The sequence below is a fragment of the Acipenser ruthenus genome, chromosome 15 (assembly GCF_902713425.1).
Source record: "Acipenser ruthenus chromosome 15, fAciRut3.2 maternal haplotype, whole genome shotgun sequence".
NCBI classification, from domain to species: Eukaryota; Metazoa; Chordata; class Actinopteri; order Acipenseriformes; family Acipenseridae; genus Acipenser; species Acipenser ruthenus.
This window is the reverse complement of record NC_081203.1, coordinates 31900578-31920808: the sequence shown is the minus strand read 5'-3', so window position 1 is coordinate 31920808 and position 20231 is coordinate 31900578. Positions and strand designations below refer to the sequence as shown.

The 20231-nt window shown below is 37.9% G+C and overlaps 1 protein-coding gene across 18 annotated transcripts in view; it reads right to left on the bottom strand.

Moving 5' to 3' along the window:
* The window catches only part of LOC117422059 (MAP/microtubule affinity-regulating kinase 3), a 48481-nt gene that overhangs the window by 20602 nt on the left and 7648 nt on the right, over positions 1-20231 (bottom strand). For all 18 annotated transcript variants that reach the window (XR_009307409.1, XR_009307410.1, XM_058987945.1 and 15 more), the window contains exons 4-5: positions 5223-5271; positions 798-863 (exon numbers count right to left, since the gene is read on the bottom strand). Coding sequence is in view for 16 of the 18 variants with exons in the window: in XM_058987945.1 (XP_058843928.1) it covers positions 798-863; positions 5223-5271 (115 nt within the window). In the remaining 2 variants the exon portion in view is untranslated. The remainder of the gene's footprint in view (positions 1-797; positions 864-5222; positions 5272-20231) is intronic.

The window sequence follows — 20231 nt, the reverse complement described above, 5'->3', positions numbered from 1 at the left end:
GCTTCTCTTTGTGATCAACTTGGTGCAGATTGGCAGATTGACAGCACTGGCAATTTAAGCTCCCCGTCTTATTCCTTGATCAGCTCCAGCGTAGGAGGACACAGTATGTGCCTGCCTGCCTTCCCACCCTCTACTATGTAAATGTAATTCAATCTAAACCTGTACAGACTATCCTATGCTGTGATGAGACACTGGTGATACAGGCTTTAACACTTTCCTGCCAGTGTGCCTTAACCACTCTCTGAGGGTGTGAGGATGGTTCTTTATCATGGTACTGTCTAAGAAATTGCTTGTCAAGGTGCCCATTAATGATCATCGTGGTGGTGGTGGTGCTGGTGGGTGTGACGTGGACTGGGCACAGGTCAACAGAAGTCATTTCACATCTAGGCTACAAACTGCCACCAGATCGATGTGACTTTTCGATCACTGCTGACAGATCTGAACCGGCGAAGTGAAAGGCTTCAGATCCCATTGCCAATTCACTGAGGCACCAGCGACCCCTTTGTTTCTTGTTGCTATTTGTGCTAATTCGTGTCATACTGAATTGTATCATCGCGTGTGCTGCGAACCATTTGGAACCGAGCTACCCCAGCCGAACAAAATCATTTCACTTCTGTCCCAAGCTGCCTACAAAACCCAAACAGCTGCACTCAATTACTGAACACCACCACTGCTTTCTCTGAGCCACTTACAATCTGCAGATTGCACGACGGAGCAGTGCTGCACTTCAGCACTATATAAAAAACTAAATATATCAATAAATAACAATGCAATTAAAATGAAAGATTTACACTCACCTCCACTGGCATATTCCATTATTAAGTAAAGAGTCTTGTCTGTTTCAATAACTTCAAATAATTTCACTATTGGGAGGGAAAAAAACAATATATAAAAATTACATGATAAAAATACTTTTTTAGTCTTTTCCCTACTCAGAAACTTCTGCACAGAAGAAAAACACCCATAAGAAAGACAGCTGTTCCCATCACCTGCTTAAGAGCACACAGACATGGGGCTCACTGTACTTACCTTGGAGATTGACAACTTTCAGCCAAGAACCAGGGAATTGTTCACTAGGTAACATTGTATAAGACGTAACGAAAATGTCACACATCCCCTTCAATGTAGTAAATTAAAAATTAGAGCCAGTGAAAAACACACCACCAGTTGTAGCAACATCTACAGACAAGTGTCATGTTATTTCCCAAGAGATGATGGTACTGTCAGTAACTTCTTATAGCTACAGAATAAAACCAAATGTCATCACAACTGTGATACACATTCCTATACATGAGCTATAGCAACAGTTCTTGTCTTTCCATACACATATTTTTTTAATAGCAAAGGCAGTATACTCATTTCAGCTATTGATTGTCTTTATGAATTTTTTTTTTCCGCCAATAAACATTTTGTGAGTCTATTAGGCTATGGATTGAAGCAGTACTCTTTTTCCTGTCAATATCAAAGCCAGCACTGTTAATGGACACCGTAAGAGAATGGAAAATGTTACGCACCAAGCATATTAGGGAACTACTGTATACAAACAGGGCAAACAAACAAACAAATAAATAAATCACTGAGCATTTATTCCAGTCCAATGTTTTAACCACCTTGTTTTGTTTATTTTTTTGTTTCTATTTTTTTGTATAACCTACTTTTGTATTAAATATTTATTTAACCAGTATATATATATTTTTTTATTTATTATTACATTTTTTACACAAAAGTAAATTTGATCCAAAGCAATCATAAAAGGGTTGCTTTGCTTTTTTAAAATCATGATCAAGTTTTTACAGGAAGATGATCAGACTAAAAAGGCTCTAATAATTAATTTCACAAAGAAAAGTATGTAACTTACAGTTTGAATATCCCTAACCAAAATGTAAAATATTTCTAGCTCTTCTTAAATCCTACACTCTGGCAGCTTATTTGACTAGAATTATAAAATCCTGACATAAAATAAGATTGAATAGCTGCCCGTGGGATGGCATATTGAATTCATGAGTAAGAAATACCTCACAGTCATCAGGGAGCTTTTAAAAGTACTCATCAGTTGGTGTGATGTGCCGGTATTTTAGTGTGCCTAAAATAAACACAGACACGCTCAACACCCACAGACACGAATCAGGAGCATCGCCTTTCCTTTTACTCTGTGAGCGTCATATTTTTTATTTTATGCGTTTGATTTGAAACATGATAGACAGCTGATAAAGTTTTAAGGAAGGTTGAGCAACTTTTTGTGCATACATCTTATTAACTTCTTAAGAAAATTACAGGCTTAACAATCACGGATCATATATTATACAGTATCTTGACTACTGTGTTCAGCATTTCTATGCACCACATCCCAGAAATTATCACTAGAAACAGCGATTTTGTGTCTGCTAGAAAAAAGTGTTTCAAAAGGGTTCAGCTGAAATTTTCCAATAGAATGTGGCCTCTTTGGGGGTAATTGTTAGAGCTCAATGGATTGCTTACTGGGCATTTCACATGCCAAAGCCATAGAGCGGGATGCTGTCTTACGATCAATGTAACAATGGTAAACACTTCCAAAAACTGATGTTCTTTGCATTGCGGCAAAACTAACTCCTCTTTACCCTACATTTTACATATAATTTTGAGTTGTGTGTTAATGTATTTATTGTTGTTCAGATTAATTAAATATAGCATGGTTAGGGTCACAGATATGATAACAGCCCTGCAATTCTTTATGTACAATATGTCTAGACTGCATCTTGCTTGAGATCGTAACAAACAAATAAAATTCAGTGATATCTCCCCTCTTATGCGATACAGTAAATCTACTGTGGCAGGATGCCTAATTCCCTCCTAAAAGGATTGATAGAACATGAAGTTCTCAGTATCTGGTGGTAGTTCATGCATGGCATGTGTGCGTACAAGGCAGCGTGGCCACGTTTAGAACAGGTGACTTGATTTAAATCCTGCCAGCTGCAAAATTAAGTGGAAACCGGGCAGATTACAAAATTAAACGTTGAATCTCAGCTGCATTACAAAGATAAATTTATTTGAAAACATGTGTATCGGGTTTTTGGTGACCAAGAATGCAGGAGTCCTGCTTCCATGAATTATACAGCACAGCAGCTCCGAGCACGTCCCAGTGTAGCGCTCTGTAAAGCAATCAAAGCAAGCCACACAAATCCAATGTTCCTCTGTCCTTCAGGCTGATTGTGCAACCACAAACAAAGAGGGATTGATCCGTCTAACCAATCCCTGACGCTTTGTGAAGACCTGCTTTTATTTGTTCCCGTGCTTTTTTTTGGGTTGAGCAGACTTTAGCTTTAAGTTTCTTTTCATCAGCAATTGTTCAAAAGGCACATTTATAACCACTGAATATTTAAGGGTGATTTTTTGGGGGGGAAAAGTATTTCTGGTAAAAACCATAGGCATACTGTATTTTAGTTTAGTCATCCTCATCACATATAAACTAAAGTTCCATTATATGTAAAAATGATATTAGAACTTCATCCTGAAAATGGCACCCAGCAGCCTGTACATTTTCCAAAAATAAACTCAACAGCTCAGTGTGAAATTATAAAATTAACCCCTGGAGGTAATGCAGATTATATTCTGTTATATTGCTTTGAAATGCATTCAAGCAAAAACATAGCTTCACAATCTGTTAATTTGCCCAACTGATTACACACACTTTTGTTTTCTAGAAATCATAATCCTTTTTAAAAACATGTCGCCACACAATTTGGGATTAAGAATTTGTCAGCCAAAGCAAGACTAGGTCTGGTCCATAGATGGGAGACCGCCAATGATTACCTGTTGCTACATGAAGTTCAGTGGACCACCAGGGGGCAGTCTCTCCTCTTAAACACGCCAGTGGTTTTACATTGAAAACTGATATCTTAATTCACTATATTGTTTTTTTTTTATGTAAAATGGATAACCACACTATAACCCACTATGTTTAATCAATCATGTTCCGAAACATGAGTATAAGCAGACAAATGATCATTTTGTACAGGCATCACTGATTTTTCTATACTGTTCAGCTTCTTGAAAAATGCAATTGATTAAAGCCCATCCCCGGGCTCTGCCCTCACTGAGTATCAGAAGGGCTGAATTTCTTGAAATGTTTAATGAGCGTATGTTGCAAGGACATGTGCATTTACTAATCATATGAGATGATGCACTTTACAAATGTACACTTCATTTGATGAGTAAAGACTGGGTCAAGTGGGTTTCCAAAAACAGAACTGGAGACCGAAGTCACACTACACCCAATTACACCAGTGCAAGATAAATTCAGCAGCTTTTATCAAACTACTCTAAAGCACCTACACCAGAGCCAGGCTGCCATATTTACAGTGCAATACAGCATCCCCCAATAGTCAGACGGCAGTCCACAGCTGTCAGTGGAATTCACATCCTTCATCCCAGCTTGACAAGCAGGACCCTGAATCTCACTATGTGGCTTCCCTAAGCAAAGGGCTGTCACATTTACTCTGCCCACTAAGCAAAGCACGCCTGCTTCAGGGCCAGAATCTGTTTACACTTAGCAATTCATGCAACCTTTTCTTAGGGAGTTCAAAGGACCTCTCAGCCCAGCTTGACTGTTACATGAAATGAAAAGACAAAAATCAACTACGTGAATGTTAGCATTGCTTGGCACTGGCAGGAGAATGGGGACCACAGCTTTGCACTGGTCAGGGCTGAGAGGCGGGTGTGGCTGAGAAAAACTGCTGATACAATTGCTCAGACGGAGACTAAGACCATGTGAAAATTGATCATATGACTCACGGCAGAACACGCAACAAAAGACACAAACCAAATAGCACAGACTGGCATTTGTAACACTGTAGCGCAGTGGGATGAATGCAAAACGAACACAAAAGCTACCGTTCTTCTCTGGGAGTCTCTGTGAATGTAGAAAGAAAGGGGACAGGTGCTACTGAATGAACACTGGTGCAGCCATACCACCTTGGATTCCTGTCTGATCAGCCTCTGTAGATCCATTTTCTGACCTATCGAGACTGCCAGGGCTTTGGTATGCTGTCAGATGACAAACCAACAGCACAGTGCCACCCACTGTATTGTGGGGTTAGTTATTAAGCTGGTGCCTTCCAGGTGCTGGGGGATATTCATTTACATACAGGATATACCTGAAACATACATTAATTTACATACAAGTAAACCTAAACAACCATTGGGCATTAAACTTTACATTTCATTATTAAATTAAAATGACTTACCTATATTTGGATGATTCAAAATCTTCATTATTCTTACTTCCCTGAAAAGCTGGGGGAAAAAAATAAATGGGAAAAAGATTTAAATAATAATAATAATGCAAAACCTAATTCTCTTTATTTCTGTGTTTAATCTCAGTCTCTTGACATCATTGTTTTGGCACTGTTACAAGTTGTATTATGATGGTGTGTATTCAAAGAGAGTAATAGACATCAAAATCTCTTTAGCTTTAGATGGTTTTATTAACTTCAGTACACAATTGATAAAAGAGGTGGAAAAAACAGGGAAATATAGGCGATTACTTCCCATTATCTAACTTCTTCAATTTGTTGCTGAATAAAATGCACACAGGGTAGGTGCTTTTACCCAGGGTAATGCATTTATTAACTGATAATTTGACAGATTAATTGGATTTTATGTGTTATACAAAAGAAAGACCTAAAGTGATCAAAGCCTGATTACCAGCCATGTCTGGAGGATATTCAATAATAATGTTGCATATAAAAAGATCAAATAAAAAGTGGTGCAACAGGATACAATTGGGGAAGAGTGGCAGAGGAGACCACCGCTGGATTAAGACGGGGAGTACAGACAGGCACAGCTATCAGGGGAAATTGGGGACAGGAGCTGCTACAGTCTACAGTAACAATAACTGCAGAGAAAACCCAGGATCTCCTTGATTGCATTCGGGACTTTAAAAGGGATTAGAATTACATTACAGAACACTAACCCAGAGGTGCAAAACTGATGACCAGTGGATCACCTCAGAGAGCCAGAACCTCAAGGTGATTCTCTCATTACCAAGAAAATATTGCAAGTTCTCCTTCACTGTCCTTTAATTCATGGCAATACAGTTCACCTGTTATTTTTCAACATACTGCAGGGCAGTTCCATTATAAAAAGGAGAAAACACATATTGGAAAGCTGTCCCACATGATATTCAGTGACCACCACTACTATACATACTCATACACATAAAAACAGATTCTGTAGCCTGTATTTTTCCTGTGAAATTTTTGTATTCTCTTGTGAAAAAAATAAATAAAGTCAATCATAGGTAAAAGGTGTCCAGTTTTTCTGTAAGTTCATAGTTTTTACATTAGAATAGATAAATACCTGGATGCTTTGACAGGTCGACTCAGCATTCTGGGCTTGCACATGTTAAGATCCATTTGTCTACAAACCACAAATGCATCATACAGTATATTGAAAGAATATTGAAAAGATTAATGAAAGAGATACAAAGCTCAGCTAATGACATCCTCTTGTATGTCAGCAGTTTGTTAGTAAAACTACCTGGCACAGTGGATCAATTTGCAACCCACTTTCCTTTTAAAAAAGTAAACCGTTAGCAGTTTCAACAGCTATTGTCTTTAACTTTCCTATGTCCTTCCGTGCCCTACTTTTTTTATTTTTGTCTGTGTACCTAGAATGTATTAGACCCGTATGTATATTGCTACCGACGACAGTACTACAGGCAAGTGCAGAATGAAGAGCTTATTGAATAAACATGTAAATACTTCACTATTAATTAAATTCTGCAATGGTTTTCTAAATTTAGTCATGGCCAAAAACCCCCCTGCGATATCCTGTGCCAGTGCAATCCCAGACCAGTATTACTGCAGACTAAGGGGGAGGTTGCAATTTATTTTTAATATACAGAATGGAAACTTCTGGTAGACATCCTAATATCATCCGATTGAACTGAAACTGCTTTTAGGAATACAGGTCGTATGTATCCTTGAATGCAATTCATTTAGATTGTATCAGGACACAACAGTGGCTTTAACATACACCAAACTGACAGCCTCATTTCAAATTCCATGTACTGTAACACAGTGCACATGCATCTTGGTTATGATGTAATGCAGCCTCGACTAGCTCCGATTCACAGAAGAGAACTGCATGCTGTATTACACATCTTCCAGTATCTTCATAGCTAGCTTCCAAGAGGGAATTCCACTCATTCGATTAACCTTTCATCAAGAGAGACCCGCTTTTGCTTTTAAAAGCCCTTATGTATTTAATGCTAACAGTGCTGGTCGAATAATAAACCTTGTATACAAGTCCACCTTCACAAAGTAAACCTCTGTAATACAGACTTGCTCTCGACAAACCCGTCTCAATATAATACAGCACTTAGCATTGATTCCCACCCCCCCACCCGGAGTTTCTCTCCGAGTTGTTTTCCCACACTTACGAAGCCAGTGACCTTTTTGAACTGTAGAACTTACTCCCCACGCTCACTGAGTGGATTTTGGTTTCTGAATCTAAATGACCTTTTTGCCTGTATTAGGCATTTACAAACAAAGCTAAACAGGAATATGGGATGGCTACCCTAATCATTGTCAATGGTGTTGATACAGGCTTTTAAAAGAATAAATAATAGACACGAGGTCATTGTGCTCCTTTTGAGCACTGAACTGCTAAACTGTTTTATTTCCTTCCCTGATATACTGTACATGGCAACTTACTGTACAACTGATTGAAAAGCATTCAAAAGCAGCAGAATGGTGACTTTTGGTGGGTAGCAGCAGGGAACCAATTTGGACACTAACCTTGATGAGATGACATGATGGGTGATGCCCCAACCCCCAGAATAATAAACATAAATAAATGACAGACACAAATCAGATAGCCTTTTAACCTCACAAAGGAAGCACTGTGGGGAGGAAGGAGCTTCCCTGTGGATAATCTCCAGCTTCACTGCACTGCAATGTACTTGTACATTAAGAAATGTTTTGTTAAATAATTCATTACTGCAGAGGATTGTGTGAAAGTGTATGATGGCACTATATTCTTGTATTTTTACCATGAAACTGGTATTGAAGGAGATGCCTCACTCCGATGAGCCCTAGGGAAATTTAAGGGAAAGGAGTACTCAGCTCATCCAGTAATGGGCAAAAAAACACAAGGGAGGTACATTGAAAAACATCCAGACAAATTACCCAAGAAGCAAGTCACGTTGTGCCAGCTTTAAAGTAACAAACAATCAAAAGCAAGTAAATAAAATGCTAAAAGAAAAGAAAATCCCTGTAAACACAGAGCTGTACCAACCCCTCTCAGCAGGCATCACTTTGTGAAGAGATTTCCTATCAGGATAAAACTACACCCTAAAATATACGATCAACACACATTGAAAAAACTGCATTGCCAGTCACTTCATCCAAAATGACGTTTTACAGAAATGATGATTGTGCATTATTTAGGTGGTGTGGATCAGGCATTAGTAAGTGGAATTGATTAAAAGTAAAATAAGCTAATTAAGGTTAATGAAGTCAGTGAAAAAATGCTGTTCCCACTCATGTAACCATGATCCCCCCTATGTATGTCTTCCGACCACAAACTATTCAATTTATCCTAAACTTCAGTGCCTTGATCTTAAATTATCCAAGCGCCAAAAATCAATTTCAAATTCCTTTTTATTTTTTGCAGTGCCTGCTTTTTGATTAGAAAAAGAAAATCGATAGCAACATACTGTAGAAAAGATACAGAGAGCATCTTACCCAACCTGCAATGTTGTATGCACTTGGCTATACTTTAATACAAAAATAGATACTGTTTCAGGAAGGGGGGATAAGGTTAATTTCAGGGCAGTTTACAACTGGACCAAGAATTGTATTGATAAGAGTAAGATATTTAACCATATTAAAGAAATTAGTAAAAGCTATTATTGGAGACCAATGCCATTTTTCTTTATATAAAAAAAAAGTCCTGGGGATCGTTTCTGTATGCTAGCATGTTCTCAGCTGATTCACAGAGAGGCCATTGGGGAGCGAGCGAGTCCTAGCAGGGTAGTATCTAGTTACCCTGCCAGGTTGCACACATGCTATATTTAGTTTGAAATGGCCTGTGACTTTGAATATTGAAGTGCAACATAACCAGCTACAAAACACAACCCATAAGGGCAAGTACAGTACATATTTGTAAATATCAGACCAGATTTTTATCACAGCTGGCTTCAAAAGAATTCAAAGCCAACCCCTATTTACAGGCAAAATGCTTTGCCCTGCCAAATGTACACGTCTACGAAATAGCTCTGGAAGCCAACTGCTTTGAGAGGCTAGAGCTTAAAATGACAGCCACCAACTCTGCAGTCTGATCAGCAGGCTCCCCATAGTCTTTAATGGGCTGGTGCTAATTACATGTTTGCTTTTTATTATTGCGGAAACAAGATATTCAAAAAGACATTAAAAAAAATTAAAAACACACACACACACACACACACACACACACACACACAACAACGTGTAAATTGACATAATTAACACTCCAGACAAAGCTGGCAATTAGGAAATGATGTGTGTTGACAGTGGGGCTGTGTTCAAGGGTTCGAAGATTCGGTCACTAGCCAGGAATTCAAAGGTAGTTCTAAACCTTCGAAGTTTTCTCAGGCGGCATTCATGTACTGTCAGATGTTTCTTTCTTTTCTGTTAACAGAAACTGTTTGACAATGTGTGAAAAGTATAAATCACACATTTAATGTCACTCGCATGCAAAATTCTCTCTTTTGATTTGTATAATGCCTATTACTTAAACAAACGCTGCTGTGTTAAAATCCACTACCAAAACGTTATACATAGCACCTCTTTACCATGGCACCTCTACACTGTACAAGAAACTGTTTTCAGAAAGACAGAAGATAGATAAAACCCATAGAAACCTCTGTCGTCTACAGTTTGCAAAAAGATGTTCACCCAGTCTGAAGTAATTTCGTTGAGCTATGTTGCTTTCTGAAGACAATTTGCATTTAAATCAATTAGAACTGGAAAGCATTTTTGGAATCGCTGTTTTCTTTTGATTTTGTAAACAAGTTACATGACTGTTACAAGAAATGTTCTATATGTTATTTATTCAGTGGATAATCATTATTATCGTGATAACTTACAGCAGATAATCCATAACAGAAAATTGCATTATTGTCCAACACTACTGTATATGTATGCGTATATTACACGTACATAAACAACATGTATTTTAATTTAAATTATAAAAACATGATCACTGTTCTATATAAAGTATTTTTAAACTACATGTGAATGTTTTATTCAGTTTATATGGCTTACCTGTAAAAATAGGATTTTCAATCAACTATAAAAACTAGTAGCTATGGTAACGTTCACCAGTAAATTATGCAAATTAATACTATCTAAGGTCTGAGCCTTCGAAGGTCAAAATGTACCCTTCGTTACAGCCCTAGTTGACAGTATGTATTTTATGAATGTTCAACAAGCAAACAGGTCTTAATTGGCTCTAATTTTAGCAGCTACAAAAATACCCAGTGTAGTCCAGTTATCAAGATCAGGTTTTCCAGAGTAGGTAATACAGCACAGAGTGCAACATGAGTTTTTAAGATTGGTGAATCACAGATTAGCAGTCCTTATCTTTTACCACCTTGTAACACCGTCGCCTCCACATGCACATGCTATGGTATACAGGACCAATATGACAATACTTCCCTGCCTACTTGGGTTGCTGCAGTGATGCTTCAACGATGCAGCTACAAACTGCAGGATATCACACCCTTTTGAATGCAATTATGCCGGACAATTAGAAGCCCCCCCCCCCCCACCCCCCACATATTTTTCCACATCAAGCTCAGTTGGGAGTTCTATTATGTTTACAATGAATGAAGTAAATGGAACTACTGTAAGTGCTTTTCTCTACACTACAAAAGCTGTTCATATTTATAATGAGCCTCGCTGCCTCTTGATACTACTCCAGCGAGACAGCCTTTGAACTCCAAGAACTTTGTTATAAAAGTGTTTAGTGTTTGTTTGTTTAGTTTTTTTTAAAGTCATACATCATGGGGTTTAACACCGTGAAAATAACCAACTCAAAATATCCGAGGCTGTTCTTGGTCCCCAAGCTGTACAGTAATTGGAAGTGTCTTTTACTGCTGCTACCCTGACAGCACAGCAGAACTTCGCGTGTCAGATTATCATACTGTACGTTTCATGAGCAACTACAGTTCAACACATTGATCTAAAAACAATACTGCCACTATCTACAGTGTTAACAGTATTTTTGCATTATGTATTTGTGTACATATTGCAGTAGGAAGATGTTCCTTTTGGAGCAACGTACTTCAGCTTCATGTTGGCACTCCTTTGCCAGTGGAAGCCCTAGGAATGTATCCCATAATTCAAAGCTGAGCTAATTGAGATACTCAATTACATTTAGGGGTATCCACTTGCCAAAAACAGGACAGCGTCAGTGTACTGTACATTGCCAACCACCAGGATCTGAAAAGCTGCCAATATGCTGTAATTCACACTCAATACCACAAAAAAGAGCTCTACATTACTGTAACACACACACAAATATTTAAAAAGAGCAGAATTAATTAAGCTGTATCTCCATGTATAATTGCATTAAAAAACACAAATCCGTTGTTTTAAGTACATCTGTATTTGGACCTGTATTAAAATGTATATTGTACCGACTTCTAACACCTCAGTGAAAAATATTTCAGTCATGCTAGGGTGGCAGTAGCTATTCTGTACTCTGCAGTCAAGACTACTCAGACGGTGCCCTGCAAACTCTAGAGACACACTTGCGTCACAGCCCACTGAAGTACTGGAAATCACTTCAGGCAGTTCTGTTATAATAGGCAGCAAGAATGCTGCAGACCTGTCTCTATTACAATACTGAGGACAGAAGCTTAGTGTACAACTGCCCACACGCCTACAGACAAACACGCACATACATACACAAATAGGATGAAATGTGCAAGCTGAGGTTCTGTAGCAACTCAGCACAGCAGATACTAGTTTTAGTGACAGAGACCGTCAGGCATTGGTGAGGTCAATACATTCAATGCCAACTGTGAATGAATGAAACCTACACACAGGCAGGTGTACCTCCTGCGCATTTGACGTCAGCAGTTCATTCTCTACTGCAGACGAGAAAGTAAGGAATGTATGGCTATAACGTAGATCTTATATAAAAATCAACTAGGGTTTTTCCAATATTAACAGATGTTGTATAGAGTAAATGGCAGCAGGATTCATTAACACAAACTAGGTCATCAGTATAGAGCAGGGGGGGAAAGTACCAAGGAATGTTTTTTTTCATTCATTCATAGTGCACATACTTAGCAGCTCAAACTGGAGGTAGCTTTCAATGCTTTTCTAGATCTAAAATACAATAAAACACTGAATTCAAACCATAAAATTAGATACTATACTGCAGATGTACCTAACTTTGGGAAAAAAAAAGAATCAACGTGTCTATGTACTTATTACTAATCTGTTACTCTACATTTGTACATTACGTGCATGTTTTAATGGAAAATTTAAATAAAACAACAAGAAACACTAAACAGAAGTGATGTGGCCCTATTGTTATCCTGCCACCACCAGTGAATCTCCTTCTCAGGTTAAAGATCAAGGGTGGTAAGGATTAAAAGGAAAATAAAGGCAGCCCCAGCATGCAAGCAGTGAGAGGAAGAAAAACAGAGCACCTAACCTAACCTAACCTGGTACAACAGGAGGATTGCACGCTGGGGGTAGAAGACCAACATTTTCAGACTGGCTCCTTTACCAAGGTGCATTACCGTACCCCTTCTAAGCGGGTCTAGTGTGCGTATATACAGTACGAAGAGTATGCCACCAGTGCACATCTATATTATTATGCAACACTTCTGTATTTTAGAAGCGATAAAAGATTTCCTGCAGATTAAACCTACCCCACAACATATCATACGGGCTAGATTCTTTCGCCCCTTATTTCTGTCCCACAATATAATAATATTCATCATCAGGGAAATGTGGCTGATAGGAAAATATATTTTTCTCTAACAAGATTGTATGACGCACAAGAACATTACACCCACTCACTGAACGCATCGTGAGTAACTGCGGTTGCTCAGGACAGCTGAATACCACAGGCAGCACTGTCAAAACGCAATGTAAAAATGCTCCAATGTAACTCAATGCAGTTGCTCCATTTTGTTCCAGCAAAACCATGCCTTTTACCCAGGAAATGGGAATGAAATCCTCCTAAAGGGTGGACAGAGCTGAGAGTACTGAAAATAAATTATTCTAAATGTTTTAAAACACCTAGAATGTGAAGAGCACTACCATACATAAAAGGGCTCCACTGTATGCTTGTTGCGGGGGAAGTTTGGAATTCCACATTTACATAAAAACAGAAGTAGTTTAACAAATAGCCTTGGGTATGCCTTCATCTCTTTTACAGGATCAGGATCATAGTCTCTTTGCTGGTTGTGATGTATGGATTTCACTATATTTGATAATATGGGGTTTACAGGAATTTAAGGAAACACATCCCACATTTCTTATTCAGAACACTACTGTAGGTAGACGCTAAAAATATGAGGTCCACTAACACAGAACGCAAGACATGTTGTGCCACTTCAAGTGGAATCGCACTGAAATGTGCTTCCGTTTCATCAGTGAAGTGATTAACCCGTGTCAGTCTGCACATAATAATAATAATAATAATAATAATAATAATAATAATAATAATAATAATAATAATAAATAACTATCTTTGTACAATATTTCACAAGACTGGTGTGGGTGAAACAAAGACTACAATAAAAAAGTCATTCTGGAATAAGTGCATGAAAAAAAAAAAAGACCAGTTACATTAGAATTGTTTTTGTGGTATTTTATTGACGGTATTTCACATAACTGTTGATTGTGAAAATGTTTTTGCAGGACTTACTTTAGGTGCTGCAGTCTAATAAATAAATGTTGAGACCTGTGCAAGTTAGCCAAGGCAACGTGGTTTTAGTGTACAGTAAGGGATTAAACTGGCTACATCTAAATCCATCATTCAAGGAGCACTTAAATACAGTACAGCTACAGCCCACCAAATGGTTAATCAGTAACCACTTCCATTCATCTTCCTTTTTGAGTGACCCAACACATCCGGCTGGACATGTAATGCCCAGACACTCTCCCCACAACACCCACATAGCAAACTATTCAGGAATGCGAGCTGCAAAATGCCACAATTAACCAAGCAGCAGAACACATGAAAAGCGCGGGCAGACTGTTTCGTTAATTTAAAACTCAAGACCTGTTGCTGACCTCCTCCAGATGCTTGGCTTTACCCCAAACCCAGGAAAGCTATTATTTGGTGCAGCTGATGAGGGTGGTAAATTGTCTTGGCTTCCCTACTTACTAAAGCACCTCTGAAAGGCTTATCTACAGATTCAATGGCTGTCTGAATAATTAACAGTCAGCTGCAGGCTGGTGTACCATAAACTGTGTTGTCAGGGATTCTTTCCATTTTCAAAGAGGCAATTTAGAAAAGAGTGTCAGAAACTTTGGCACGATTAAGTTTCCTTTTAAACAGCAGGGCTATATGAAATAGTCACACAATGACTCCACATGCCAGACCATGCAAGTTTTAAAATTACAGAAAACTAATGGTCCACCCCAACCCTCAGTACTATATCATTAGGGTTTCTGAATTTAGGATTTAAATCAATACCCAAAATAACCCAAAACAAAAATAATAAACTGAAAGGCAGAGGACAGAGGCAAATCTTGCAGTTTTACAACACCTATAATATGAGCTGCTGTACTACTAACAGAAAGTATATTAAGTTACTCATTTTAGCTTTCTGGTTTCTTGAAGGCTAGCACAGCACTTTTGTATAAATGTATTTATTGGTCACTGTGGATGAAAACGTACAAGGTCTGCTTACGTCAATCAGCAGCTCATCATGTGACTATTTAAAACAAGTGCTTCTGTTCGCACTTCCTTACGATAAATAGGCAGGTTTGCTGTGATGGGAACAAGCACCAGTAGTAATCACGAGACACTCCCTGAACATAAATCATAAAAGAAGACTAGTGGGAAATACAGTAAAATTATATTACATTTTGTTTGGCTGCTGGGCTACTACAGACTGCTACTGGTACCACGCTGCACCAATCTGCTTTGTGAAACCACAAAAGTAATACAAGATACCAATTTCACACCCATCCTCTGCACAAAAAAACTTTGAATCTAGGCTAGTTATTCCACTTTGATGGTCCTTCTAAAAAGCCACAAGCTTTTGCACATCAAATGATAAAAACGTGTTGCTTTGAGTCATAGGTGTCTTTATTAAACATATCAACAAACGAACATAACTAAAATGTAAATTGACCAAAGCAATGATCAATTCTTTGAAGGAGATACTTTTGCGGTCACCATGACACCTCACTCCGAATAACTTAAATGCAAATACATTCTTGCAGCACTGTTTATAGATATTTCAGCTGACAAAGTGGCAAAGAAAAAAAAAAAAAAGCAAATCCCTCTGTGCCTAGTGACTCAAAATATTCAAAATAATGAGAGAAAACCAAAGTGCCACCCAATTTCACAGCCGGTCTGCTGTTTTTAAAAGGCTTTGCCAAGCACAATTCCTGAAATTTGTATCCAATTCCTTCACAAGAAACAGCCTTTCATGAATTTTTTACGACCCACAAGGAACATGTTATGAGACGCAAAAAGCTCTGTGCAATCTGTTACTTGCTGAATTTTTACATTCTTGAGTAGAATGGGGGTCCACAAGCTCTAATTAGGTATACATATATATAAAAAAAAGCGCTTCCTAATATCAGAACTACCAGAGAACATGTGAATATGGAAACATAGAAAACGAAAATAATCTGAATGCTGATCAAGGAGATCCAGGCAAACATTCAGACCTTTTCAATTAAAACAGTAACAGATAAAGTATTTCCAATTCAATGCAAAAACAAAAAAAAGTTGCTTGGCTTTTATCTACAACAGCAAAAATCAAAATAGCCTTTGAGCGAGGTGTACTGAGCAACAACTGAGCAACAAACTGCTAAAATAAGAGAAACTAATTCTGAGCAGCACTGTTTTGCTACCCTGCCCCCCACCATCAGAAAGACTGTGATGTGCTTGCTCTGACAAATAGAGAGAATTCTGAGTTTCAAGGTACAGTAAAGCAATATGTTAACTGGCAGACCATATGCTGTACAGGCCATCGAAATATTACATACCAAATCACAGGGCAGCTTTCGGTACAGTGGTGTCACTGTACTTTTGTGGAAGTAGCACTTCATTACAATTCTAGGCTGTTTTCAATAACTGAGGCTGTTTATCTTTCATATGGAAATTAACAGCATGAACATTAACCCTACCTGGCTTTCCAAACGTTTTATTAAATCTAAAGTGGTTTGTGGGAAAGCCACAAAAGACCTAAAACAGAAGAGGCAACTCTTTCAGACAGTGATTCACAAAATATAAAAAAACATAATATTGGAGAAGGAAATGACTGAATTTCTAAATAAGTATTGTTTAGCCATGAGCCCCATGCTGTGTTTGCGATGGCATGGATTTTTCACAGTGGAGCTAAATGTCAAGCGTTTAACCATGCCAGGAAGCAAGGGCTGGAATAATCCCGGAGGATCTCTGAAACACACAAAGCTGCAGCGGTGCTTTATACCAATCAGAACAATTTGTGATCTTTAGGTTTATATCATTGACAAACCCTCATACTACAAGAGATCACAGGCCAGGATCATAGCTAATATACCAACAAATGGTAGTCAGAAAAAAAGGTTCTGAATTTTACAAGACTGGGGTTTAGAACCAGAGACCCTCTACCCATTAACAAGAGCATTACACGGACATCCTAAGAATCAATTAAAGCAGCATTTACAAGCTATGAGGGCCCTTCTAAGCCTTCTTCAAACTAAGAATTCCACCAAAGGTTCTTTGTGGTCACTCGTCATTATCCCCAAAGCAAACCTCTATATGAAATAAAAACCCTCAAAATTACCAGGACCTGGAGTTGGGGATCCATTTATGTTCTGGTCTAGGCTTCACTTTTTTGTAACTATTTTGTAGTTCAGAGACTAAAGACTTGCCTAACTTGCGCAACACTAATTAACCCACAGATCCAGCAGGAGCAATGTAATGCTTGACTTTGCTGAAAAGCACAAATCAGTCTGACATTCAAATTAAAGGAAGGTGTGTCATCCCAAGGTTCTCATCTCCTTCTCAATGACTCACATTTTCTATGAGACAGGAGTAGTTCTGCTGGGAAACAAAACCATTCCCAGCACTGCTGTTACTGTTTCTAGCAGACATATAGTATATAATCTGATTCTTACAGTCTGCGTTTTTCTACTGACCATTTCAGTAGAATTCAACCAATTAGCATACAAAAACAATTATATGTTTTTAATAATGAGATGTTTACAGGAACATCAGCAAACTGCTTTGAAACATCCAAAGGCTACACACTTTACCATCAGAGTAATCAAATTCTATGCACTTACAATAAACCAAGTAAAGTAGGCAAAGGTTTTAGCTGGAAAGGGTGACTTTCTAAAGGTATAGTAGAAAGAATAGAAAATCTAAATAAAAGTAAAGAGGAATTAGAGAACAAGAAAGGGAAATTAGGGAGGGTGGATTTTCTGTTAAAGTGGTGTGACCTTGTTATGTCATCGGGATAAACGGTCGTACTGTTCACTATTAATCCCTGTTCTTTTCTCTTGCATTTGTCTGAATTTCTATGCACTACAGTACATCTGTCCACATGCTACAGCCCATTGTAAGAATGAAGATAATGGCATTCCCAGTACTGCAAATCTGTGTGTCACAAAACCGAAGAACATTTCACTTTTGTGTAGACTCTGAAAGCAGGCCAGTATTGAGACAGGCAGTTACTAACAAGAGTTTTATTATACAGCTTGAAGGCCTACTGAAGCAATGCATAAGCACTGAAGAACAAACATTCTTACTTCTAGGGTTAGACACCAGAAATTTGGCCCTGTTCACAATACAGTTTGAGACACACAGAGAGCAAAAATGGACGAGGCCCTGTTAAACCACAATGTAACATTTGTTGCTTAAATGCTATCTGTAAAACATTCAGGATATGAACACTGTTTGGATAGGAGCACAAAGTTAATAAAATAGTAATGCTGCTTTAGCTTCCAAGGGTAAAATACTTTGTATATTTAAGGATGTACATAAGACCACTAACCAGGTTCTGTTTAAACTGCTGCTGTGAACTGCTCTTACAGCCGATCTCATTATTATCGAGATTTATAATTTGGTAGCAAATCATTTGTTAGTTATCTTTAATAGGATTACTGTACACAGTTATCACTGCACTGACTGCAACAGAAATCCATTTGAAATTTCCAAAGAAATCAATTTGAAACAAAGAAATCACAGGGTATCCCTCTGGGTATGCATACTTTCCCATGAAGAGTCACAAGAAGGAAACACCTCAGTAACTCCAATGCTGAAACAAACAGTAATGTACATATACAGTACAAATAGCCTATATGAAATGTCATAAAGCTGTTTGTGGCTGTTCTACACTGCTCTAATATTTAGTGCTGTGCATCAGGCATGTCATACACTTGGCTGCTTCTGCCAAATCAATGTAGCAGGTGCACAGAACATAGAGCACTGATCCACAGAAGTACACTTCCTTTTTCAGTTACTTACAACCTATATGAAGAAGAGTCTACAGTAAGCAAAATGTACAGCTTTCCAACGTGCAATTTTATTTAAGCATTTTATTGAAGGCTGAGTGGTGTTCAAACAACCCCCTCTCCACTCCAATGACAAACAAACATCCAACATTTTTTAAATCCTGAACGATTCAATGATCATAATTTAGGTGACAACATATTCCCTTTCCCTGTAGACAGAATATGAAACAAGCTGAGGTCAACACAGAGTTTAAAGGGAAATTAAAAAACAAAAATAATCTTACTGTAACAATAGTTTCCTGGATAGAACACCTACAGTGAGTCGAAATTAAAGCCCAGACTATTAACCCCTTCACCTCCGTTCAATCATGATTAACACAGAAGTCTGTACAGCATAAGAGCTAGAATAAAACGTCATGCAACCTCAGAGTCAGGTACTAGTTTAATTTCTTCTTAGCAGCAGGGTGGTGACATTATTTAGCCAAGAACTAAGTTCCTAGATAGATTTTGCAATATTGGCACAGTTAGTGCATATTAATGACATTTACAATACAATTGAATAGCCTTGTTAGCCATTGTTATTAAATCTGCTAGTTTTGAATCAGCATTATATTATTATCTATCTGCACTCCAACGCTGGACCACATGTAATGCCCAAGCACATTTTGAAAATTAAGAAATTGCATATTGAAGCCTACTGTTTTATGGTAGTATTAGTTAGAATGGACTTAAATGTCTCGCTTCTGTGCTTTGGACAATGCTGAACAAATGATTGTTTATTGCTCTTTTACCCGGGGGATCTTTTAGCTAACTTTATCATTTTTTGTTTTTATGGAACACAGTACTTAATTATTTTGTTATTAGATATTTCTAATTGATTTAGCTCCATTTCCCAGGTTTGTGTACAACCACTGTAACACTCAAATAAATCTATGTATACATGTTGTCTTATGCAGGCTTAAAAAAAAAAAAAAACACAACTGAAAAACAAATGGGTATACAGTGCATTAAAAATACTTACCTAGTTTATGAAAGTTTCATACAGTCCCTGTGCAATACCACTTGAGGCATCATCAGTTATAAAACAGTTCTAACTATCAACACTACAGTAATTAGCTCCCGGATGCATTAGATGTTATTTCTGTCAATGAACCATTGCCTAACCTCAATCCACTCTGGTGTGTTCCACTCCACACGTTGGATGAATTCCATGCATGTTTTCATAAATCACATTTCTAAAATGAGAAGTAACCTCTGCAACTGAACAGCCAACACTTCCCACTTCTCTGGAATTACATAAATCAGAGGTCACACTGTTCCAGGTGTAAAAATAAATACATACAACACAGCTGTGGCAAAATGGACTTCATTACTATTCACAGAGGTGTTTTAGTTCTTCAGTTTACTTATCCAGTTTATTTGCATAATTTCCTACCATTAAAATAAAATCTCTCATGGCATCTAAAATTAACACAAGCCTCCTCACTCAACATTAGTTACTACTTCAGAATTGTGAATTCTGTGGCACATTTTGTATGAGACTGCCAGATCATTTGGTTT